Genomic DNA, 26,739 nt, shown 5'->3' on the forward strand with positions numbered 1-26,739 from the left:
CTTCAAGGTCGGTCACACACCTTGAGGCGCCTCATGCACTTCCTGGGGAAGATGGTGGCAGCAATGGAGGCAGTTCCTTTCGCGCAGTTTCACCTGCGTCCTCTTCAATGGGACATCCTACGCAAATGGGACAGGAAGCCGACGTCCCTCGACAGGAACGTCTCCCTCTCGCAGGCGACCAAAGCTTCCCTTCGGTGGTGGCTTCTTCCCACTTCATTATCAAAAGGGAAATCCTTCCTACCCCCATCCTGGGAGGTGGTCACGACGGACGCGAGTCTGTCAGGGTGGGGAGCGGTTTTTCTCCACCACAGGGCTCAGGGTACGTGGACCCAGCAAGAGTCCTCGCTTCAGATCAATGTTCTGGAAATACGGGCAGTGTATCTTGCCCTGAAAGCGTTCCAGCAGTGGCTGGAAGGCAAGCAGATCAGAATTCAGTCAGACAATTCCACAGCGGTGGCATACATCAACCACCAAGGCGGCACACGCAGTCGGCAAGCCTTCCAGGAAGTCCGGCGGATTCTGCTGTGGGTGGAAGCCACGGCCTCCACCATCTCTGCAGTTCACATTCCAGGCGTGGAAAACTGGGAAGCAGATTATCTCAGTCGCCAGGGCATGGACGCAGGGGAATGGTCCCTTCACCCGGACGTGTTTCAGGAGATCTGTTGCCGCTGGGGGGTGCCGGACGTCGACCTCATGGCGTCCCGGCACAACAACAAGGTACCGGCGTTCATGGCACGGTCTCAAGATCCCAGAGCTCTGGCGGCAGACGCCTTAGTTCAGGATTGGTCGCAGTTTCAGCTCCCTTATGTGTTTTCCTCCGCTGGCACTGTTGCCCAGAGTGTTACGCAAGATCAGGGCCGACTGCCGCCGCGTCATCCTCGTCGCTCCAGACTGACCGAGGCGGTCGTGGTACCCGGATCTGTGGCATCTCACGGTCGGCCAACCGTGGGCACTACCAGACCGACCAGACTTGCTATCTCAAGGGCCGTTTTTCCATCTGAATTCTGCGGCTCTCAACCTGACTGTGTGGCCATTGAGTCCTGGATCCTAGCGTCTTCAGGGTTATCTCAAGACGTCATTGCCACTATGAGACAAGCTAGGAAACCAACGTCCGCCAAGATCTACCACAGGACGTGGAAAATTTTCCTGTCGTGGTGCTCTGCTCAGGGTATTTCTCCCTGGCCTTTTGCCTTGCCCACTTTTCTGTCCTTCCTTCAATCTGGACTGGAAAAGGGTTTGTCACTCGGCTCCCTTAAGGGACAAGTCTCAGCGCTCTCTGTGTTTTTCCAGAAGCGCCTAGCCAGACTTCCACAGGTACGCACGTTCCTGCAGGGGGTTTGTCACATCGTCCCTCCTTACAAGCGGCCGTTAGAACCCTGGGATCTGAACAGGGTGCTGATGGTTCTTCAGAAACCACCATTCGAGCCAATGAGGGATATTTCTCTCTCACGCCTTTCGCAGAAAGTGGTTTTTCTAGTAGCAGTCACTTCACTTCGGAGAGTGTCTGAGCTAGCAGCGCTGTCATGCAAAACCCCTTTCCTGGTGTTTCACCAGGACAAGGTGGTTCTGCGTCCGGTTCCTGAATTTCTCCCTAAGGTGGTATCCCCCTTTCATCTCAATCAGGATATCTCCTTACCTTCTTTTTGTCCTCATCCAGTTCACCAATGTGAAAAGGATTTGCACTTGTTAGATCTGGTGAGAGCACTCAGACTCTACATTTCTCGTACGGCGCCCCTGCGCCGCTCGGATGCACTCTTTGTCCTTGTCGCTGGCCAGCGTAAAGGGTCACAGGCTTCCAAATCAACCCTGGCTCGGTGGATCAAGGAGCCAATTATCGAAGCTTACCGTTCGGCTGGGCTTCCGGTTCCCTCAGGGCTGAAGGCCCATTCTACCAGAGCCGTGGGCGCGTCCTGGGCTTTGAGGCACCAGGCTACGGCTCAGCAGGTGTGTCAGGCGGCTACCTGGTCGAGCCTGCACACTTTCACGAAGCACTATCAGGTGCATACCTATGCTTCGGCGGATGCCAGCCTAGGTAGACGAGTCCTTCAGGCGGCGGTTGCCCACCTGTAGGAAGAGGCCGTTTTACGGCTCTCTTACGAGGTATTATTTTACCCACCCAGGGACTGCTTTTGGACGTCCCAATTGTCTGGGTCTCCCAATAGAGCGACAAAGAAGAAGGGAATTTTGTTTACTTACCGTAAATTCCTTTTCTTCTAGCTCTAATTGGGAGACCCAGCACCCGCCCCTGTTTTTTTGTGTACACATGTTGTTCATGTTGAATGGTTTCAGTTCTCCGATATTCCTTCGGATTGAAGTTACTTTAAACCAGTTTATAATTCTTTTTCCTCCTTCTTGCTTTTGCACCAAAACTGAGGAGCCCGTGGGAGCACGGGGGGTGTATAGGCAGAAGGGGAGGGGCTTAACACTTTTGAGTGTAATACTTTGTGCGGCCTCCGGAGGCATAGCCTATACACCCAATTGTCTGGGTCTCCCAATTAGAGCTAGAAGAAAAGGAATTTACGGTAAGTAAACAAAATTCCCTTCTTCTTCATCGTTCCTTATGGGAGACCCAGACCATGGGTGTATAGCTTCTGCCTCCGGAGGACACACAAAGTACTACACTCAAATGTGTAGCTCCTCCCTCCGGGCTATACACCCCCTGGATGACAATCTAACCAGTTCAATGCTTTGTGTTTCAGGAGGTCACACACACACATGCATTCTCTGATTTTTAATTTTTAAGATTTTTGATTTCAAAGATATGGAAGAAAAGCGGGTCCAGTCTGGACTCCCGGCATTTCCCTTCTCACCCCACTGTGTCGGCGGTGCTGTTAAGGGTGACTTTACAAGGCTGGAGCCTTCACATGCTGCGCTCCTTCACCATCCTCTGAGGCTCTGGCTTGAAGTGGGAGCCATCACGGTCCTCTCTGCTTTGCAGGAGACCGGTCTCCATCAGCAGCCCTGTCAGGATTCTGCCGGACGGAGCGTTTAACCCCCCCCCCAGGGACATGGCCCTGCGTCTCAAAAGCTAACTATTGAGACGTTTTTCAGGGGTCCCGGGTACATTTATTAAGGGGAGAGTGTGTCTTTTGACTTTGCTGTGAATTCCGGCCGGTTCTCTGGGTTTTTCCTGAGAACCGCGCCGAGGGTGCCTGCTCGTCGGCCGCATGTAAAAATCTAGGCCCCGGCTTCAGTTGCGGCCTAGTTTCGTTTTCAGCTTCCCCTGCATGTCATTCATGCAGGGGAACAGTGTGGCGCTGCCCACCGGCCGTTCAGCAGAGGGGAGGACACTCCTCTCTGAGGAGATGTTTCCCTCCCCTGTATCTCTCCTTGGCCCTCCGGTTTCCCGCTCTTGGGCTAATCCCCGCCCCCCCTCCTCACTCCAGCGCCATTTTATCAGCGTTCTTACACTGATCGGCGCTGGCTGCTGCAGCTGCTGCATCCTGGAAAGCAGACGCTTCACTGGGGGTCCGAGCTGTGGAATCCGGAGGGCACACACGGTCTGGTAAGCCACAACCTCTGGTTGTGGGCTTTATTATACACTCTCAGGGGGTCATTCTACAGGAGTGTATTCTTTACTGCAGAGCTCCACCTCAGCAGCATGTCTCTCACTAGGAGCAAGTCTGCTAAGCTGTACGCTATATGCACTGCATGTCAGCTCATTGTGCCAGAACCGAGCACATATCCACATTGTGATGCCTGCTCTAACATGGTGGTGCCTCAGCCTGGAGTCTCCTCAGGGGTCCATCCGGCTGCTCCGGCCCCGGTGGCTGAACCCCCGGTTTGGGTAGCATTTTTTTCCAGAGCTATTTCCCAGTCTTTTGCCGACTCCATGGGACAGCTGTCCCGGACTCTGCTGATCATGCATCAGCCCCCTTCTCAGGAGGCTTCTCACCGGGGCGCCTCTGCTGCTCCGAGCTCTGCAGAGCTCTCAGAGCATGTTTTAGGACCCCGTCCTCCTAAACGGAGACGCAGGGACCCTTCTCCTTCCTCGTCCCACGGCTCTGATTCACGAGCTGAGGTGCAGGGCGAGGAGGATACTTTTACTGTGGGCTCAGACGCTACCTCTATGTACCCCATTGACTTATCTGAGGGTGATGCGGATGTTAGTGACTTGATTGCATCCATTATCTCCGTTCTGAACCTCAATCCCCCAGTGTCAGAGGAACAAGCCTCTCTGGTAGAAATACACCAGTTTACCTCTCCTAAGAGAGCTAGGAGTACGTTTTTTAACCACTCCAGTTTTCAGGCCACTGTTACCAAGCCCAGGGCCTGTCCTGACAAACGCTTCCCAAAGCGTAGTTCTGATGACCGTTTTCCCTTTCCACCAGAGGTGGTTAAGGAGTGGGCTCACTCTCCAAAGGTAGACCCTCCGGTGTCTAGAATCTCAGCCCGGACAGTCGTATCTGTGGCCGATGGCACCTCTCTTAAGGATGCCACTGACCGCCAGGTTGACCTTCTGGCCAAATCTGTATATGAGGCGGCAGGAGCCTCCTTCTCCCCGTCTTTTGCAGCAGTGTTGGCTCTTAAGGCAATCTCTGCCTCTCTGGCGGAGATACATTCCCTCGCCAGGGACTCTATACCCGAGATGGTTGCCTTAACTTCCTAGGCTTCGGCTTTTTCATCCTACGCCATGTCTGCCATTCTGGAGGCTTCTCACCGCATGGCGGTGGCTTCCGCTAATTCTCTCGCGATCCGCAGGATCTTGTGGCTTCGAGAGTGGAAAGCAGACGCTTCTTCTAAGAAGTACCTTGCTGGGCTCCCCTTTGCTGGGTCCCGGCTGTTCGGTGAACAACTGGATGAAATTATTAAGGAAGCTACTGGCGGGAAGAGTACTTCCTTGCCACAAACTAAAACCAGGAAACCTGTCCAGGGCAGGAACCAGTCGAGGCTTCGTTCCTTTCGTTCCTCTAACTGGTCATCCTCTAAGCCCTCAGCTTCGTCCACTACCTCAGCCAAGGATCGTAAACCCAACTGGCGCGCGAAGCCGCGTCCTCAGAAGAACGGAGGAGCCGCTGCCACTAAGGCAGCCTCCTCTTGACTATATGGCTGCGCCAGCAACGTCCTTGGTCGGTGGCAGGCTCTCCCACTTTGGCGACGTGTGGTTTCAGCACGTCTCCGATCAGTGGGTGCGGGATATCATCTCCCACGGCTACAGGATAGAATTTTCTTCCAGCCCGCCAAACAGATTTTTTCTGTCCATTCCCCCCTGCTCCAAAGCCGCCGCCTTCTCACAGGCCGTGGCATCCTTGCAGGCCAACGGTGTAATTGTTCCGGTTCCCGCCCGGGAACGGTTCAGAGGTTTCTACTCAAACCTCTTCCTAGTCCCCAAGAAGGACGGTTCCTGCCGGCCCATCCTGGATCTCAAGCTTCTCAACAAGCATGTTCAGGTGCGGCGCTTTTGCATGGAATCTTTGAGATCGGTCATTGCCTCAATGACCCAAGGAGATTTTCTAGCATCCATCGACATCAGAGATGCCTATCTGCATGTGCCTATTGCGGTTTCACACCAGCGTTGGCTACGCTTTGCAATCGGAGAGGAACATTTCCAATTCGTGGCTCTCCCCTTCGGGTTAGCCACGGCCCCTCGTGTTTTCACCAAGGTCATGGCAGCAGTGGTTGCGGTCCTGCATCTCCAGGGGTTGGCAGTAATCCCCTACCTGGACGACCTTCTAGTCAAGGCCTCATCCAGTGCAGACTGCCAGCGTAGTGTCTCGCTCACTCTCGCCACGCTTGTTCAATTCGGGTGGCTTGTCAATCTGCCCAAGTCCACTTTGACCCCGAGCCAGGAACTTACGTACCTAGGGATGCAATTCGAGACTGTGCCGGCACTTGTGAAGCTGCCCTTAGTCAAACAGCAGTCCCTTCATCTGGCGGTGCGCTCTCTGTTGAAGCCCCGCCGTCATTCCATCAGGCACCTCATGCAGGTGCTGGGTCAGATGGTGGCGTCAATGGAAGCGGTTCCCTTTGCCCAGTTCCATCTGCGTCCCCTGCAGCTGGACATTCTCCACTGTTGGGACAAGCGGACCTCTTCCTTGCACAGGCTAGTGGCTCTGTCGCCGCAGACCAGGAGCTCTCTTCAGTGGTGGCTTCGGCCCCTCTCTCTGTCACAGGGACGCTCCTTCCTGACTCCGTCCTGGGTGATCCTCACCACGGATGCCAGCCTCTCCGGCTGGGGAGCAGTATTTCTCCACCACCGAGCACAGGGCACTTGGACTCCGTCCGAATCAGCCCTCTCGATCAATGTGCTGGAAATCAGGGCTGTTCTTCTAGCTCTCGTAGCCTTTCACCACCTGTTGGCGGGCAAGCACATTCGAGTCCAGTCGGACAACGCGACAGCGGTTGCCTACATCAATCACCAGGGCGGGACTCGCAGCCGCCTGGCGATGTTGGAGGTTCAACGAATCCTTCAGTGGACGGAGGACTCCAAGTCCACCATATCCGCAGTCCACATCCCAGGCGTAGAAAACTGGGAGGCCGATTATCTCAGCCGTCAAACCGTGGACAGCGGCGAGTGGGCCCTGCATCTGGCAGTGTTCAGGTCAATCTGCCGCAAGTGGGGCACTCCGGTAGTGGATCTAATGGCATCCCGGCACAACAACAAGGTTCCGGTTTACGTGGCTCGCTCCCACGATCCTCAGGCCTTCGCAGCTGACGCGCTGGTTCAAGATTGGTCCCAGTTCCGTCTGGCCTATGTGTTTCCCCCTTTAGCTCTCTTGCCCAGGGTTCTGCGCAAGATCAGAATGGAGGGCCGTCGGGTCATAATCATTGCTCCGGACTGGCCCAGGCGAGCTTGGTACCCAGATCTGCTCCGTCTGTCCGTAGAAATGCCGTGGCATCTCCTGGACCGCCCAGACCTTCTCTCTCAAGGTCCGTTTTTCCGCCAGAATTCTGCGGCTCTCAGATTGACGGCGTGGCTCTTGAGTCCTGGATCCTGACGGCTTCAGGCGTTCCTTCTGAGGTCATCTCCACTATGACTCAGGCTCGGAAGTCTTCCTCGGCCAAGATTTACCACAGGACTTGGAAGATTTTCCTGTCCTGGTGTCGCTCTTCCGGCCATGCTCCTTGGCCGTTCTCCTTGCCGACCATCCTGTCCTTTCTACAGTCCGGTCTGCAGCTAGGACTGTCCCTCAATTCCCTCAAGGGACAGGTGTCGGCTCTGTCGGTTTTATTCCAGCGGCGTATCGCCCGACTGGCTCAGGTGCGCACCTTCATGCAGGGCGCATCTCACCTCATTCCTCCTTACCGGCGGCCTTTGGATCCCTGGGATCTTAATCTGGTCCTCACGGCCTTACAGAAACCCCCCTTTGAGCCTCTTAGGGAGGTTCCTTTGTTTAGACTTTCACAGAAAGTGGTTTTTTTAGTAGCCATAACTTCTCCCAGGAGAGTCTCTGATTTGGCTGCGCTCTCTTCGGAGTCACCTTTTTTAGTGTTTCACCAAGACAAGGTGGTTCTCCGTCCGACTCCGGATTTTCTCCCTAAGGTGGTGTCTTCTTTCCACCTTAACCAGGACATTTCATTGCCTTCCCTTTGTCCGGCCCCTGTGCATCGCTTTGAGAAGGCGTTGCATACCTTGGATTTGGTGCGGGCGCTCCGAATCTATGTGTCACGCACCGCCGCTTTTGGGCGGTGCACCTCACTTTTTGTGCTAACCACGGGTCAGCGCAAGGGTCTCTCGGCTTCTAAACCGACCCTAGCTCGTTGGATTAGGTCGGCCATCTCCGATGCCTACCAGTGTTATCAGGTGCCCCCACCGCCAGGGATTAAGGCGCACTCGACCAGAGCTGTCGGTGCCTCCTGGGCTTTCAGGCACCAGGCTACGGCTCAGCAGGTTTGTCAGGCTGCCACTTGGTCTAGTCTGCACACCTTTTCGAAGCACTACCAAGTGCATGCTCATGCTTCGGCAGATGCGAGCTTGGGCAGACGCATCCTTCAGGCGGCTGTCGCCCATTTGTGAAGTTAGGTTTTGCCTACTTCTCAGTTTGGTTTATTTCCCACCCATGGACTGCTTTGAGATGTCCCATGGTCTGGGTCTCCCATAAGGAACGATGAAGAAAAAGAGAATTTTGTTTACTTAACGTAAATTCTTTTTCTTATAGTTCCGACATGGGAGACCCAGCACCCTCCCTGTTGCCTGTTGGCAGTTCTTGTTCCGTGTGTTTCACCGGCTGTTGTTGTAGACAGAGGTTCCGGTTTTTCCGAGTTTTACTGTATCTCTACTTATGGGTGGATGTCCTCCTTCAGCTTTTGCACTGAACTGGTTAGATTGTCATCCAGGGGGTGTATATAGCCCGGAGGGAGGAGCTACACGTTTGAGTGTAGTACTTTGTGTGTCCTCCGGAGGCAGAAGCTATACACCCATGGTCTGGGTCTCCCATGTCGGAACTATAAGAAAAAGAATTTACGGTAAGTAAACAAAATTCGGCGTAAAAGATGCACTTTTTCTCTCAAAAATGTGGTAGGTAAGTGAGGAGTATGTCTTATAATCCGAATGTAGCTTACCGGGGGTGGTGGTAGAGGGGGTAGCAGGAGGCAGGGTCAATGCTGCGGCTATGCACGGGCTGTGGCGGCTATGCACTATGCTGTGCATCTTACCTATGTTTCCTACCTGATCTATTACAATAAATAACATCACTCTCCCCACTACCCGAAGTCCACAGCCGCGGAGTGTCCTTCGACTCGGCCTTGTTCTTCATACCTTGCATCAAATTCCTCACCACCTCCTGCTGTCTTCCAACTAAAATATATTCCCAGAATCCGTCCTTTCCTCAATTCTCAATCAACGAAAATGCTAGTGCATGCCCTCATAATCTCCCACGTTGATTACTGCAACATCCTCCTCTGTGGCCTCCTTGCTAACACGCTCGCCCCTCTCCAGTCCATCCTTAACTCTGTTGCCAGACTGATCCACCTTACTCCTCAATACCACCCCACTTCTCCCTTCTGCAAATCCTTTCATTGGCTCCTAATCCCCACCGTATCCAATTCAAACTACTAACACTGTCCAACAAAGCGGTCCATAAACTGTCTCTTCCGTATATCTCCGCTACACTCCAATACATAATCAGCTCTGTATAGTAGAAAGCACGATCTCCTGTGAATGTCAGCTCACAGCCACTGTTTACAGGACTGACAATTGAAGTGTTATCAGCTGACCCCTGGCTGTCATGACAACCCATCTGAGACCCACGATCACGTCCCATGCACACAAATGGGGGCGGGGAATGATGCCCACCCCTGTCTGTTATATTTCGCTATCGGAGATTGACAGACAAATCTCTGAACCACCCGTGGCTGTTAGAGGCACATGATATATGATTAAATCAGTCGTCATGTGCGGCGAAAGATGCACTCTCAGCAGCGACATGATGTACCAGTAAGACAGTATGAGGTTTTGTTAATTTGCATTTAAAAAACTGTTAAGTAAAAAAAAAAACAAAAACCTTTTAATGAGACTAGATAAAACACAAACCAAAATGTGCTCGTGAAATAAAAACACTGCCAATTTACAGTGTCTTCAGTGACCCATAAACAAGCAATGTATTCTCGGCTACCACCTTTATTCCTACCCAGCGGGGATTAGAAATCCCATAAAGGGACCGATACCAAAAATTGAGTGCAGTCATTGAATATACCTAGCTGGGACCAGTTAGGGATGGTTTACTGTATTTTTCGGACTATAAGACGCACCGGACCATAAGACGCACCCTGGTTTTAGAGAAGGAAAATAGGAAAATAAAATTTTAAGCAAAAAATGTGGTCATGACACACTGTTATGGGGCGAGGATCTGCTGCTGACACTGTTATGGGGGTAATGTCCCCAAATTCTCTACTAAGATACCCCATCCTGGTAATGATTCTCCTGCCTTGTATATACATGTCCCTCATCCTGGTATAGCCCCATCTTGCTATATGCTGCATCCTGGTATGTGCTCCCATCCTGCTCATATACCCCCATCATCATGCTCATATACCCCCATCATCCTGCTCATATACCCCCATCATCCTGCTCATATACCCCCATCATCCTGCTCATATTCCCCCATCATCCTGCTCATATACCCCCATCATCCTGCTCATATACCCCCATCATCCTGCTCATATACCCCCATCATCCTGCTCATATACCCCCATCATCCTGCTCATATACCCCCATCATCCTGCTCATATACCCCCATCATCCTGCTCATATACCCCCATCATCTTGCTCATATACCCCCATCATCCTGCTCATATACCCCCATCATCCTGCTCATATACCTCCATCATCCTGCTCTTATACCCCCATCATCCTGCTCATATACCCCCATCATCCTGCCCATATTCCCCCATCATCCTGCCCATATTCCCCCATCATCCTGCCCATATGCCCCCATCATCCTGCCCATATGCCCCCATCATCCTGCCCATATGCCCCCATCATCCTGCCCATATACCCTTATCATCCTGCTCATATACCTCACCCCATTTACACTCACCTTTCCTCGTTCCACGCAGCGTCGCTCCTCCTCCTGTCTGTGCCGGCAGCGCTGTGTTGAGCCGGCCACGTTCCCTGCAGCACTGCGATGTATTGTCCTCCAGTCTGCCGCTGCGGCTGTGAAGAAACACGTGCGGACAGCGATGACGTCTCCGCTGTGAGCACCGCTAGTCTCCAGTCCACACAGCGCGGCCGGCAGACTGGAGGACATAACGAGGCTGAAGGGGAACGGTGAGTACATTGATTCACTGCACCCCGCGCTGATGATAATGCACGGGGGGGCAGTGAATACAGCCGAGCATGATCACTCCAGGCTGTAGTTGCCAGGGGTGATCACGGCCGGCTGTTAATTATGCGCGCTTCCCCGCCCATCATCCCGCCCACCTATCAGCCCCGGCTTCAGCGCTGAGAGATGTGCGTGCATATGTAATGAGCGGGCCCACGTGGTCACGGCAGGCGCTGCTGCTGCCTGCTCGTGCCCCCGATGACCCTCATTCCCCGCAGCCATGCCCTACATTCAGACCATTAGACGCACCCCCCACTCTCCCCCAACTTTTGGGGGAAAAAAAGTGCGTCTTATGGTCCGAAAAATACGGTATGTCCTGTTGGAGGATTAAATGGTGTACGCATCTCCCCTGACGAGCCAGATGCGACGAAACGTGTTAGGAGGCACCAGGATCAACTGGGGGACGCCACAGTGCAGGGTTAGCTGTGGACTGCCCTTGTTAGAGCTGGAGCTATACTGTTGAGGGCCAGTGTATTACTGTGAAGCATGGCCCTGCTCCTGACCCATCTTTATGACCGGAGTGGACGGTACGCTGGCAGGATGGACATTGACGACTGAACTGGGTGACATCAATCCATTGTTTGACTTGTGATGTGATCTTTGTCCCAGGTCTATCCTGCGCTCAATTTTTGGTTCCGGTCCCTTTGTGATTTCTAATCCCCGCTGGGTAGGAATAAAGGTGGTACCCGAGAATACATTGCTTGTTTATGGGTCACCTAAGACACACTTTAAATTGGCAGTGTTTTTTATTTCACGAGCACATTTTGGTTTGTGTTTTATATAGTCTCATTAAAGGTTAAGTTTTAAAATTCAGTTGAACGTTTTACCGCCGCCGCGCAGTCAAGCTCTCTGCACTATTCCAATGGTGGCCGCCCGCCAATTGGATGCATGCAGGTGATGTCATACGCATAGCAAATTGACTCTGCGCCGCGCCAATAAAACGTTCACCTGCAATAAATCAGTGACGGCTGCGGCCCCTGCAACGACCGCGATTGTCAAGGGGGGCACGTGCCTGCAGGCCGCAGGAAGCAGCCTGAGGGGCCGCGTGTTTAAAACCTCTGACCTAGACTGTAGTTTAATTTTAGACCTTTTTTTTTGTAATTTTATAAATTTTACAGTAATTTTGTTACGTTTTCATTTCTTTTTGGGCTGTAAATGTTTCCCTTTGTATAATTGTTTACGTTACATCTGCAGGCTGAAGCAAATGCTGAATGATATGTGTCAACAGCAGGAACACTTACAGCACAGCTCCCATCAAAGACAAGAGCGAAGCAGCAGTGCACCACCTCCCACCACCCCCAATATATTTAATAATTTCAGTTTCCTCCCTCCTCCCATGAATGTGTTCAACATGCCTCCGTTTGGAAACTTTCCTAACATGATGCCAGGTATTTTTATTTTTGTTTGATCAGTTCTGTTACGCACTATTGTCTTGTGCAGCTTCTTTCTGTTTTACTTTATGAATTATTTGAGCTGTATTCCTATGTAATTTGTTTTTGCTCCACTTACTTTGATTTTGTCATAGGTATGAATTTTAATTCAGTCTTGCAACCTGGGATTGGAGATTTTAATCCTAATTCTGCCCCTCAGCCTGATATACCACTCCAGCCTCATGATCCCAACATTTCAGGGAAAACAGAGTACATGGCATTCCCCAAGCCTTTTGAAAGTAATACATCCAGTATAGCTGATATGCAAAGGTATGTTTACTGTTCTTCCCTAAAAACTAGCCTTCGAATAATAAATTATAATATTATATATTAATATATATATATTCTAATCTAATATTATTTTTTTTTATTTGGCTTACCCATGGATATTTACTGTATTTTGAAATGCACAAACTGTTAGAGAACCTTTCACCAAATTTTTGATGTTGAACTGGACACACAGTGGAATAGTGACTGCAGAGCAGAATAAAACTTTTTTTTTTGTTTTTTTTTTTTTTTATGTATTTACACCATTGTAAAGCTATAAGCAATAAAAAATATTTGGTATCTAATGAGATGATTTTCATTGGGTTAAATCATCAGATAGTTTTCACTGTGGCCATGTATTTCTTCCTCCTCTATCATCATGTTGCCAAGTAATAGGCAGGCAGCAACACTCGGGAAATAAGACTATGTCCCACCAGAGCTAAGAGCAGGCTACTCCTGTGAGGCATGTAACGGCAGACTGCCTGATCTCATTGCAGAGTGATTACAAGTTGCTACAAGCTCAACAGATTACTGACAACTTTGAGCTTTCATCTCCAGGCAATCTAGGTGCATAGGGGTACAGCAGAGTTGAGCTGTGTCACATTACAAACCTATCCCTCATATTGTTGGCAGCTCTGCTGTACTGCTGTCCCACCCCCTCCACTGACTGTCACAGATACAGTAAAAGAGCTGAAAAGGGTCAGCAATCACACATGTTTTTTGTTCTCAACTTGCCTGATCTAATCGCAATGTTAAGTGTGGGAGGGGCAGTATAGCTAAGGTGACTATACTATGGGTAGAAGAGAGCTGCTAGAAGGGTTTGTAACGTAAAACTGCTAAACTCTGCTGTACTGCTCCCTCCCACAGTGACTGCTGGCATTAGATGAAAGCTACAGTCTGCGGTGAGATCACGGTCTCAAAGCTTTGGTGGGGGCGTGTTCTTCTTTCCCTTTAGTGTGGCTGCCTGCTTATGCATTGGTCAATCAAAAAAGTCTGTGGAGCCTCTGTTAGGAGTCTCGACACAGAAACTACCTAGATATCCCTCCGGAAAGGACCTAGCCAAGGGGTGGCTCCTTTTAGGAGACCACCATATTAAGTGGCCCTTTTAGTCAATATCCAACTCTTTGACAAGTTTAAAGATATAACAAGGGAAATACCAAGGCCAGGTATCCATCCACAGACAGCTGTTTCGGGGTATTGCCCCTTATCAGTATGGAGTAGGATTCTGGCCAGGTGGGAGCAATGCCTAGTAGACAAACAAGACAAGACAATCACTTATCTCGGGGAGACCAGCCAGAGAAAACACTGCTGGCAGCCAACGAGGGCGCTCAACACACTGAAATCCTAGGTGCATTGCCCCCTGGGAAATATGCAAATCAAAAAAGTCTGTGGAGCCTCTGTTAGGAGTCTCGACACAGAAACTAGTTCTCGTTGGCTGCCGGCAGTGTTTTCTCTGGCTGGTCTCCCCGAGATCAGCGATTGTCTTGTCCTATGCATTGGTCAATGTCATACAGAGGGAAGAAGCACACGCCCCTAGTGAAAACTATCTGATGACACCCACTTGGACTTATCGAAGATTACCTAATTAGCTACCAGATACTTTCATTGCTAGTGTGTCCGCATCTGAAAGGCAAAATTAAAAAAAAAAAAAAAAAAAATCTATTTTCCCTCTACAGGCTATTACATTTTGGCCAGTTACTCTTTATATGGACGAAATGGATTTTCTGTGCTGGTATTTGTATAAATGACTCTTGTTGACTTGTTGACACAGTGCAGACATATTGGAAATAGTTAGGGGTGTAACATTTTTATGCATTTCCTTTTCTCATATGCTGTAATATGAATCTGTTTTTATCTACTTTGCTAAAACTTAAATAATCTTCTCCCCTAGAAACAGTTCTAAAGCCTCTGATGATGGAGAGCTCAAAAGAGGTAATCGATTAGAAAGCCAAAATAAAGACCAGGGTGACACCTCTCCCTTTTTGGACCCTGGACATTCAGCCTTTGGAAATTCGGTCAAGCAATTGAGGCAGTATGATGAAGAGTCAGTGCAGAGTTTAAGCAGTATGCCGGATCCAGGAGATCCCACAACAGTAACGAAAACTTTCAAATCTCGAAAGGCATCAGCCCAAGCAAGTCTGGCATCCAAGGACAAAACTCCAAAGACCAAGAACAAGAAAAGAAAAATTTTCCATCAGAAAAGTAAAGCATTAAAGAACCAAGGTAACTTATTATTTTGGTTGACAGACGAAAGCATTGAATTTTGTGTTTGTATATTTTCTTTATCGTTCCTTTGGGAGACCCAGACCATGGGTGTTTAGCTTCTGCCTCCGGAGGACACACAAAGTACTACACCTAAAAGTGTAGCTCCTCCCTCTGAGCTTATACACCCCCTGGTGAGCCAGTCCCAGCCAGTTTATCGCTTTGTGTTCAGGAGGCATACATCCACACATGCATTCTCATATGATTTTTTCCTTTTGGAATGAGATTGAAGAAGTGCGGGTCCACGTCTGGACCCCCGGCATGTCCCTTCTCACCCCTCTGTGTCGGCGGTGTTGTAAGGTTGATTTTAAAGGCTGGAGCCTTACATGCCGTGCTCCTTCACCATCCCTCCTGGGCTCTGGCTTGAAGTGGGAGCCAGCACGGTTTCCCTGCCTGGCAGGAGACCGGTCTCCATCCGCAGCCCTTCAGGACCCTGCTGGACCGGAGCACTCATCCCCAGGGACCTGGCCCTGCGTCTCAGCAGCTAAGTACCTGAGACGTTTATATTTTGGGGGTTCCTGTACTTTATTGTTGGGGAGAGTGTGCTTACTGTATTTATAGGCATTTCCGGCAGGTTCTCTAGCTGTCGCCCGAGAACCGCGCCGATGGTGCCTGCGCGTCGGCCTCGCCGCTCAAATTTAGGCCCCGGCTTTGCCGGAGGCCTAGTTTCTGTTCTCTGCCCTCGCATGTCATTCATGCAGAGGGACAGGCTCGGCTCCTCCCGGCGGCCGTTCTGCACAGGGGAGGGACACTCCCCACTGCTGTGCGTGTCTCCTCCCCTTTAGGTCTCTATGGCCCTCCAGTTCCCGCTCTCAAGCCAAGTCCCGCCCCCTCTCTTCACTCCGGTGGCCATCTTCTCAGACAGAGTTCACTCGGCGCTGGTCTGCACTCTGCATCCCTGCTGAAGTGCTGTGCTTGGAGGTCCGGGCTTCGGGATCTGGAGGGCACACAACACCGCTCCAGCGGTCTGGTAAGCCACAACCGGCTCTGGTTGTGGACCTCTGTATATACTCTCTGGGGTGCATTCTCTTGCAGAGCCACCACTCCAGCAGCATGTCTCACACGAGGAGCAAGGCTCCAAAGCTTTATACTGTATGCGCTGCATGTAAGCTCCTGCTGCCTGAACCGAGCACCTATCCTCATTGTGATGTCTGCTCTAACTTGGCAGGGCCACAACCTTGAGTCTCACCCCCAGTGGTCTCTCAGGCTGCTCCTGCTCCTGTGGCTGAACCCCCGGCCTGTGTGGAGTCCTTTTCTAGGTCTATCTCCCAGTCTTTTGCTGAGTCCATGGGACTTCTGTCCAGGACTTTGTTAAATATGCATCAGCCCCCTTTGCAGGGTGCCCCTACTGCTATGGGTCCCTTAGGTTCGGAGCTCACAGAGGATTCATCATCAGGGCCCAGACCCCGTCCTCCTAAGAAGAGACGCAGGGTTCCCTCTCCCTCCTCCTCCCGTGGCTCTGATTCAAGAGCTGACTCGCAGGATGAGGAGGATGCCTTTACAGGGGGCTCGGAGGCTAACTCCATGTACCCCATTGATCTGTCCGAGGGTGACTCAGATCTTAGTAACTTGATTGCTTCCATTAATTCTGTACTGGATCTCAATCCGCCAGTATCAGAGGAGCAACCTTCTCTGGCAGAAAAGCACCAGTTTACCTCGCCTAAGAGAGTAAAGAGTGTGTTCTTTAACAACTCCAGTTTTCAGGCCGCTGTGACCAAACCCAGGGCCTGTCCTGACAAACGCTTCCCAAAGCGTGGTTCTGATGACCGTTTTCCCTTCCCACCTGAGGTGGTCAAGGAGTGGGCTCAGTCCCCAAAGGTAGACCCTCCGGTGTCTAGGCTCTCAGCCCGGACCGTTGTGTCGGTGGCTGATGGCACCTCCCTTAAGGATTCCACTGACCGGCAGATTGACCTTCTGGCCAAATCCAAGTATGAAGCAGCGGGGGCCGCGTTTTCCCCGGCTTTTGCAGCAGTGTGGGCTCTCAAGGCCATCTCTGCTTCTCTAGAGGAGATGCATTCCCTCTCCAGGGAATCTATGCCCGAAATGGTTGCCTTAACTTCCCAAGCTTCAGCTTTTTCATCTTATGCCATGTCTGCCATGCTGGAGGCTTCTCACCGCACTGTGGTGGCTTCGGCTAATTCCCTCGTTATCCGCAGGGTCTTGTGGCTTCGAGAGTGGAAGGCAGATGCTTCTTCTAAGAAGTACCTTGCTGGGCTCCCTTTTGCTGGGTCCCGGCTGTTCGGAGAACAGCTGGATGAAATTATTAAGGAAGCTACTGGCGGGAAGAGTACTTCCATGCCACAAACCAAAACCAGGAAACCTGCCCAGGGTAGGAATCAGTTGAGGTTTCGTTCCTTTCGTTCCTCCAACTGATCGTCCTCTAAGCCCTCGGCCTTGTCCGCTAACTCAGCTAAGGACCAGAAATCCAACTGGCGCCCAAAAGCGCGTCCACAGAAGACCGCAGGAGGTGCTGCCACTAAGGCAGCCTCCTCATGACTCTCTGCCCGCTCCGGCGACGTCCTTAGTCGGTGGCAGGCTCTCCCAGTTTGGCGACGCTTGGTTTCAACACGTCTCCGATCAGTGGGTGAGAGATATCATCTCCCACGGCTACAGGATAGAATTCTCCTCCAGCCCGCCAGACAGATTTGTTCTCTCAACTCCCCCTTGCTCCAAGGCCGCCGCCTTCTCGCAGGCCGTGGCAGCCTTGCAGGCCAACGGAGTAATTGTACCAGTTCCCGCCCGGGAACGGTTCAGAGGTTTTTACTCAAATCTCTTCCTAGTCCCCAAAAAGGACGGTACCTTTCGGCCCATCCTGGATCTCAAGCTTCTCAACAAGCATGTTCATGTGCGGCACTTTCGCATGGAGTCTCTGCGATCAGTCATTGCCTCAATGACCCAAGGGGATTTCCTGGCATCCATCGACATCAGAGATGCTTATCTGCATGTGCCAATTGCAGTTTCCCACCAGCGTTGGCTACGTTTTGCTATAGGGGAAGATCATTTCCAATTCGTGGCTCTCCCCTTCGGGTTAGCCACGGCCCCTCGGGTATTCACCAAGGTCATGGCAGCAATGATTGCGGTTCTGCACCTCCAGGGGGTGGCAGTGATTCCTTACCTGGACGACCTTCTAGTCAAGGCTCCATCCAGCGCAGACTGTCAGCGGAGTGTCTCGCTCACTCTCGCCACTCTAGCCCAATTCGGGTGGTTGGTCAATCTGTCCAAATCCACTCTAACTCCCACCCAGAGCCTCACGTACCTAGGGATGCAGTTCGAGGCTTTGTCGGCACTTGTGAAGTTGCCCTTAGACAAACAGCTGTCCCTCCAGCTAGCGGTGCGCTCTCTGCTGAGGCCCCGCCGTTATACCCTCAGGCGTCTGATGCAGGTGCTGGGTCAATTTTTGGCGTCCATGGAGGCTGTTACCTTTGCCCAGTTCCATCTGCGCCCCCTGCAGCTGGACATTCTCCGCTGTTGGGACAAGCGGCCTTCCTCCTTACACAGGTTAGTGGCTCTATCGCCACAGACCAGGAGCTCTCTTCAGTGGTGGCTTCGGCCCCTCTCCCTGTCCCAGGGACGCTCCTTCCTGGCCCCGTCCTGGGTGATTCTCACCACGGATGCCAGTCTATCCGGCTGGGGAGCGGTATATCTCCACCACAGAGCTCAGGGCACTTGGACTCCGTCCGAGTCAGCCTTTTCAATCAATGTGCTGGAAACCAGAGCCGTGTTTCTAGCTCTCCTAGCTTTTCACCACCTGTTGGCGGGCAGGCACATTCGAGTCCAGTCAGACAACGCGACAGCGGTTGCCTACATCAATCACCAAGGCGGGACACGCAGCCGCCTGGCAATGATGGAGGTACAACGCATTCTTCAATGGGCGGAGGACTCCAGGTCCACCATATCCGCAGTCCACATCCCAGGCGTGGAAAACTGGGAGCCAGATTATCTCAGCCGTCAATCCGTGGACGGTGGCGAGTGGTCCCTGCACCCGGCAGTGTTTCAGTCAATCTGCCGCAAATGGGGCACTCCGGACGTGGACCTAATGGCATCCCGTCACAACAACAAGGTTCCTGTCTACGTGGCTCGCTCCCGCGATCCCCAGGCATTCGCCGCGGACGCTCTGGTTCAAGACTGGTCCCAGTTTCGTCTGTCCTACGTGTTTCCCCCTCTAGCTCTCTTGCCCAGAGTCCTGCGCAAGATCAGAATGGAGGGCCGTCGAGTCATCCTCATTGCACCGGACTGGCCCAGGCGAGCTTGGTATCCGGACCTGCTCCATCTGTCCGTAGAGATGCCGTGGCATCTCCCGGACCGTCCAGACCTTCTCTCGCAAGGTCCGTTTTTCCGCCTGAATTCTGCGGCTCTCAAATTGACGGCGTGGCTCTTGAGTCCTGGATTTTGACGGCTTCTGGTATTCCTCCTGAAGTCATCTCCACTATGACTCGGGCCCGTAAGTCTTCTTCCGCTAAGATCTATCACAGGACTTTGAAGATTTTCCTGTCCTGGTGTCGCTCTACCGACCATCTCCCTTGGCCATTTTCCTTGCCGACCCTTCTGTCTTTTCTTCATTCCGGTCTGCAGCTAGGACTGTCCCTCAACTCTCTCAAGGGACAAGTCTCAGCTCTGTCAGTTCTGTTCCAGCAGCGTCTCGCCCAGCTGGCTCAGGTCCGCCCCTTCATGCAAGGTGCGTCTCACATCATTCCGCCTTATCGGCGGCCCTTGGATCCCTGGGACCTTAACTTGGTCCTCACGGTATTGCAGAAACCCCCTTTCGAGCCCCTTAGGGAGGTTTCTTTGTATCGTCTTTCTCAAAAGGTGGCCTTTCTAGTTGCCATAACTTCTCTCAGGAGAGTCTCTGATTTGGCTGCGCTCTCCTCGGAGTCACCTTTTTTAGTTTTTCATCAAGACAAGGTGGTTCTCCGTCCGACTCCGGACTTTCTTCCTAAGGTGGTCTCTCCCTTCCACCTTAACCAGGATATTTCCTTCCCTTCCTTCTGTCCGGCCCCTGTTCATCGCTTTGAGAAAGCGCTGCATACTCTAGATCTGGTGCGTGCTCTCCGGATCTATGTGTCTCGCACCGCTGCGATTAGGCGGTGCACCTCTCTTTTTGTGCTAACCACAGGTCGGCGCAAGGGCCTCCCTGCTTCTAAGCCGACCTTAGCCCGTTGGATTAGGTCGACCATTTCGGACGCCTACCAGAATACTCAGGTGCCTCCCCCGCCGGGGATCAAGGCACATTCGACCAGAGCTGTCGGTGCCTCTTGGGCTTTCAGGCACCAGGCTACGGCTCAACAAGTCTGTCAGGCTGCCACTTGGTCTAGCCTGCACACCTTTTCGAAGCACTACCAAGTGCATGCTCATGCTTCGGCAGATGCGAGCTTGGGCAGACGCATCCTTCAGGCGGCTGTCGCCCATTTGTGAAGTTAGGTTCTGCCTACTTCTTAGTTTTTCTGTTTATTTCCCACCCAGGGACTGCTTTGGAACGTCCCATGGTCTGGGTCTCCCAAAGGAACGATAAAGGAAAAGAGAATTTTGTTTACTTACTGTAAATTCTTTTTCTTGTAGTTCCGTATTGGGAGACCCAGCACCCTCCCTGTTGCCTGTTGGCAATTTTTTCTTGTTCCGCGTGTTATCACTGACTGTTGTCATGGACAGAGTCTCCGGTTGTTCCGGCTCTTGTTCTGTTCTACTTGTGGGTGGCTATTCTCCTTCAGCTTTTGCACTAAACTGGCTGGGACTGGCTCACCAGGGTGTGTATAAGCTCAGAGGGAGGAGCTACACTTTTAGGTGTAGTACTTTGTGTGTCCTCCGGAGGCAGAAGCTAATCACCCATGGTCTGGGTCTCCCAATACGGAACTACAAGAAAAAGAACAAAATTCTCTTATTTCTCTGACGCCTCATTGGGGGACACAGAACCATGGGTGTTATGCTGCCTATCCATAGGAGGACACTAAGTAGATGCAAAAAGTATTAGCTCCTCCTCTGCAGTATACACCCCCTGGCCGTGCCAGGCAACCTCAGTTTTAGCTTAGTGTCTGTAGGAGGCACATCCTTTCAAGGTTTTGTTATTTTTTGAGGGCGACTGTTTCCCTTAGGGACCGATCTCCCAATGCCATCAACGGGCGGGAACGCGGAGTGTTGCCTCCACGTACCCCCTCCTGCGACGTTGCATCCTGGGCTGCCTTTTACTGGACGACGGGTCCCACAGACACCGATTTTCCAGAGCCCAGGGCAGAAGCACAATTCCTCAGCCCCTCTTTGCAGGATCTGAGTTGATACATTGCACCTGTGTGGCTGGACACAGCAGGCTGACCTAGCTATTTCCACTGCCTGTACTGAGGCAGTGTTAAGGTGAGATCCCCCCTGACTGGTTTCCCAGACAAAGGGAGAAAGACGGTGCAGTGAAGGCTCCCAGGACTACTGAATTTACAGTCTTTTATTCCCACCATACCTGCGTGCTGGCTTGAGGAGGGGAAAGTTCCTTGCTGAGTGCAGGGAATCCTGCAGAGATCTACTGGTAACTGTGCTGACTCAGAAGCTCCCTTCCCGCCGTTTTTTACTACCGACAGCAGGGGGGCACACTGACTTCTTCTTGTGTTAACTTTTCCCTAGCTTGCTGGCTGGAGGAGGGGGGAAGTCCCTCCTGTTTGCAAACTCCTGCACAGATAATTTCCCGGTGGCAGGGGGGAGGGGGTGGTTAGAGAATCACAGAGCTCAGGGACTCACCTGTTTATCTGCTCTGTTTATTTGATTTAGCAGAAAAGCCGTCTGATAACCACCAGTGACATGCTGTGTGCTGACTACAGGGAGAGGGAGGAAAACTATCAGAAGCTCCTTTCCCGCCGTTTTATACTACCCACAGCGGGGGGGGCCACACTGACTACTTCGCACTCTTTTAGCGCTAAGCCTCGCCCCCTCAGGAAAACGCGCGAAGATCTCCACAGAGACTCCTTCCTGAGGACGCAGGGCCATCGGCTGATTCTGGTGAGGTACACCGAAGCAAATACAATCCTTGCTTCCCACAGCTTCACTTGTAGCTCTGCATATCATTTCTCCCCCTCCTGGCATACTCCTATTAGGAACATGTAGAACTCTAAGGGTACTAAGAGTGCTAAGACTCACATAGTCTATTATTCAGCTTGCACTGCCTGCCACGCTGAGCAAACACACCTCTTCTCTCTGTGAGTCCTGTGCCCCTATAGCCCCCCAAGAGGCCCCCCCCCCCCGCCACCACCGCCGCAACCGTCAACCCAGAGCCTAGGGCTCCCAGCCCACCGGAATGGGCACAGTTTCTGTCCCAATCCACGGAAAAACTGTCACAGAACCTGGTGCTGGCTATGCAATGTCGTCCTCCACACCCTTCTGGGTCCCTGGACGGAACGCAGCCTGAGGATACCCCTATGGAGGATCCTTCTGAGGTAATCCAGGCACATGCTTCACCGGTTGCAGGGATCAGGAAAAGAGCACATGGCCGGGTGTCTCCAGCGGGCTCTCCCTCGGAAGCACACAGGGCAGGCTCTCCCACACGCTCCACGGCTTCTGAAGAGCTGGAGGAGGTAGAATGCTGTTTGTACCAGGAGGATTCCTTGGTTTCAGCCTCCCCAGATGATCAAACTGCAATAGGACTCCCTTATAGTAGTAATCAACCAAACTCTGCATGTGGAGGATCCCCCATCCACTACCACTGACCACGCGGTCTCCTTTAAGAGGGCAAGGAAACCCCAAAAGGTTTTCGCTGATCACCCAGAGTTTCAGGATATCCTCCCAAAGCAAAGGGAGAAGCCTGACAGGCGCTTTGGTAACCGTAAACTCATGGAGTCTCGGTACCCTTTTGCCTCACCTGCCCCTAAGGGCTGGGCCGATCCCCCCCGGTCTCCCGCCTTGCCACAAAGACGCTCCTGTCTTTACCCGATGGTTCCTCCATCAAGGACCCGACAGACAGGTGGAGCACCTCGCCCACTCTGCTTTTGAGGCTGCGGGTTCCTCCCTCTCGCCCTCCTTTGCCTCTGTGTGGGTCGCAAAGGCGATCTCGGTCTGGGCAGAATCCCTTAACACTTCGCTTGAGGAATCCCAGTTCCCTCATACCGTCACAGAGGTAACAGCTCAAATTGCCGCTGCGGCGGAGTACCTCATGCAGGCCTCCATTGATGCTGCTACCTGCGCAGCTTTTGCCGCCTCAAATACTATAGCCATCCGTAGAGCTCTCTGGCTCCTACAATGTCGTGCGGACTCTGCTTCCAAGAAGTCTCTCACAGGCTTTCCCTTTTTTCCAGACCGATTGTTTGGCGAACGTCTGGACAAGCTCATTTCTGACGCCACGGGAGGAAAAAGTACCTCCCTTCGCAAGCTGAAGCCCAGGACGACCTTCACCAGACGTCCACAGTCCTCGTTCCGCTCCTTTCGGAACTCATTTGGTTGGTCGACATCCCGCTCTGCCCCCGCCACGAGCCGCGGACTACGCAGGGACAGACCTTCACAGCTCTCCCCGAAACCCACTTCGTCATGGCAGCCTAGACCGAAACAGTCCAGGACTAGGGAGACTCTTCCACGACGTTTTCCCCCCTCATGACTCCTTTGGCGCCCCGGAATATACACTCATTGTAGGAGGTCGACTGCGGCTCTTTCATCACATATGGGCTTCCGCCTCAGACGACAAATGGGTGCGAGACCTTGTGTCTTCCGGTTACCACATAGAATTTCGGACCAGACCCCCGAGTCGGTTCTTTCTCTCAAACCCCCAAAGACTTGAAAATGACGCGAGGCCTTTTTCTCAACAATCCACTCGCTCCAAACAGCAGGAGTGATAATAGCCGTCCTGGACGACGAGAAGTTCAGGGGTTTTTATTCCAACCTTTTTGTGGTCCCCAAAAAAGATGGGTCAGTTCGACCCATCCTGGACCTCAAAGACCTGAACAAACATGTGCACGTACGGAGATTCAGAATTAAGTCCCTAAGGTCCATTATTGCATCCATGGTCGAAGGGGAATTCCTCGCCTCCTTAGATTTCAAGGATGTGTATTTGTACATATCCATTGGTCCAGATCACCAAAAATTCCTCCGCTTCGCAGTTCAGGACTCCCACTTTCAATTCGTAACCCTACCCTTCGGCCTTGCCACCGCACCAAGGGTCTTCACCAAAGTCATGGCGGCCGCCATGAGCGTCCGCGTCATTTCCCTCAGGACAAGGCGATTAGCTCTTCGACAAGCGGTACGCTGCTTCTACGTCCTCCGTCTCGCTCCATTCGATTCGGCATGAAGGGGCTCGACAAGATGGTGGCGGCTATGGAGGCAGTACCTTTTTTGCTCAACTGCACCTCCGCCCACTGCAGCTAGCCCTTCTAGCTGCCTTGGACAAGAGCCCCTTCTCCCTGGACAGACATCTTCACCTGACGCCTTCAGTCAGGTACGCACTCCGCTGGTGGCATCGGTCCTCATCCCTATCGAAGGGGACATCTTGTCTCCCAGTGAACTGGCTGGTCCTTACCACGGACGCCAGCCTCCTAGGCTGGGGAGCAGTGTACCGGCACCACACTGCTCAAGGACGTTGGACGCCCCAGGAGTCTTCTCTACCCATAAACATCCTGGAAATCTGCGCGATCTTCCTCGCGCTCAGGGCGTTCTGCCCTCTGCTAGCGGGTCATCAGATTCGAGTCCAATCGGACAATGCGACAGCTGTAGCCTACATCAATCGGCAGGGGGATACCTGCAGCAAGGCAGCTTATCTCGAGGCCCCACAGGATCCTCAGCTGGGCCAAATCGACAGGGTCAGTGATATCAGCGGTACACATACCGGGAGTAGAGAACTGGGCAACAGACTTCTAAGTCGCCAAGGCCTGGCCGTCGGAGAGTGGTCTCTCCACCCAGAAGTGTTCCTACACATCTGCACTCACTGGGGTACACCAGACGTGGATCTAATGCCCTCAAGGTTGAACGCAAAGGTACCTGCGTTCATAGCCAGGTCACGCAATCTGCAGTCCATCGGCGCGGATGCTCTAGTCTGCTCCTGGCACCACTTCCGCCTGCCTTACATATTTCCACCTCTACCTCTGCTGCCGCAGGTAATCAGGAAAATCAAGGCAGAGGGAGTCCCGGTGATACTGATGGCATCGGACTGGCCCAGGCGCGTCTGGTACGCCGAATTAGTACAAATGCTCGTAGACGTACCGTGGCGCCTTCCAGACATCCCAGACTTGCTGACCCAAGGACCCATTTCCCATCAGAACTCCAGAGCCCTGAAGCTGACGGCATGGCCATTGAGACCTGGGTATTAACAAGAGCAGGATTCTCCCCCACGGTTATCTCCACCATGATCAGCGCCCGAAAGCCTGCTTCATCCCGCATTTACCACCGTACGTGGAAAATCTTCCTTTCATGGTGCAGGGAAGCTAACGTCCAGCCTATGCCTCTGAACATCCCCAGAATTCTTGATTTTCTGCAGGTTGGCTCTCAGTTCCCTTAAAGGGCAGGTCTCAGCGATCTCAATCTTCTACCAATGCCACCTGGCTCAAAAACCGCAGGTCAAGACCTTCCTCTAGGGCGTTTCCCATCTAGTTCCCCCGTACAAACGGCCGCAGGACCCATGGGACCTCAATCTCGTTCTGGACGGTCTCCAGAGGTCCCCCTTTGAACCTCTCAAGGAATCCTCCCTTGCTTTTCTGTCCTGGAAGATAACGTTCCTGGTGGCAATTAAACTGACTCTTTGTTCGTCATTCCTGAGGGGCCTAAGAAGGGACAGGCAACTTCAAAGGCGACTCTGGCTCGCTGGATTCGCTCTGCGATCCAGGAAGTCTACCGCTTGCAACTCAAGCCCATTCCTAGTGGGCTGCGGGCTCATTCCATGCGAGCAGTTGGCGCTTCGTGGGCCATTCGGCATCAGGCTTCAGTGGAACAGGAGTGTAAGGCTGCGACCTGGTCTAGCGTACATACGTTTTCAAAGCTTTACAGAGTCCATACCCAGGTTTCAGCTGAGGCAAATCTGGGTAGGACAATTCTGCAAACGGCAGTAGAGCACCTTCTCTCAGTAGGTGCTCCAGGCTGTCTGGAACTGATTCCTAGTCCTTGGGTTGCGTTGTCTTGTTTTATGTTTCCCACCCATGGCCTGCTTTAGGACGTCCCATGGTCCTGTGTCCCCCAATGAGGCGTCAGAGAAAAACGGATTTTTGTGTACTCACCGTAAAATCGTTTTCTCTTAGCCATCATTGGGGGACACAGCACCCACCCTGTTGCCCTGTTGGGCCTTGGTTCTCTCAGTACCTTATTTGGTTATGACTCTTTTTTTCTCATGTTCCTCTGTTGAGGTAAGTTTTTCCTGGGTTTTTCTCCTACTGCTTGTATACTAAAACTAAGGTTGCCTGGCTCGGCCAGGGGGTGTATACTGCAGAGGAGGAGCTATGCTTTTGCATCTACTTAGTGTCCTCCTATGGATAGGCAGCATAACACCCATGGTCCTGTGTCCCCCAATGATGGCTAAGAGAAAACGATTTTACGGTGAGTACACAAAAATCCGAAGATTCAGAATATATTATTTTTTTTTTTATTTAGAGGAAGCTTGGCAGCAATTCAAATAACTAAATAAATAACTAAAACCTGTCTAAACACTATTGCAAATTATTAGGTTATAGAAATTGCCCTGTAATTTTTTTTTCCAATTTAACCCAAGTGGTGAAAAAAATGCAGACATTTGTAAGAAACCTTTTTTTTTTTTTTTCCCTCATCACCATTTTCCATAAATTCCTTGTATTTTGGGGGATCTGGGACTGGTTACGCTGTTTACCAATTTATTTTAATTTATTTTATATTTTGATAGATCACACTTTTACGAACACAGTGGTACCAAAGGTGTATTTAAGGGGGATGACTTAAACTTTTGTGTGTTTTTGGGGGCGGTCTTCACATTTTATTTCTTTATCGTTCCTTTGGGAGACCCAGACCATGGGTGTTTAGCTTCTGCCTCCGTAGGACACACAAAGTACTACACCTAAAAGTGTAGCTCCTCCCTCTGAGCTTATACACCCCCTGGTAGCCAG

General features: G+C 52.0%; 1 protein-coding gene across 7 annotated transcripts in view; it reads left to right on the forward strand.

Annotated features, from left to right (window-relative positions):
* Positions 1-26,739, forward strand: part of PCM1 (pericentriolar material 1) — a 382,937-nt gene that overhangs the window by 268,548 nt on the left and 87,650 nt on the right. For all 7 annotated transcript variants that reach the window (XM_075347110.1, XM_075347104.1, XM_075347105.1 and 4 more), the window contains 3 exons: positions 11,958-12,151; positions 12,289-12,463; positions 14,352-14,683. In XM_075347110.1, the coding sequence (XP_075203225.1) occupies positions 11,958-12,151; positions 12,289-12,463; positions 14,352-14,683 (701 nt within the window). The remainder of the gene's footprint in view (positions 1-11,957; positions 12,152-12,288; positions 12,464-14,351; positions 14,684-26,739) is intronic.

Source organism: Anomaloglossus baeobatrachus, chromosome 1, assembly GCF_048569485.1.
Source record: "Anomaloglossus baeobatrachus isolate aAnoBae1 chromosome 1, aAnoBae1.hap1, whole genome shotgun sequence".
Classification (NCBI taxonomy): domain Eukaryota; kingdom Metazoa; phylum Chordata; class Amphibia; order Anura; family Aromobatidae; genus Anomaloglossus; species Anomaloglossus baeobatrachus.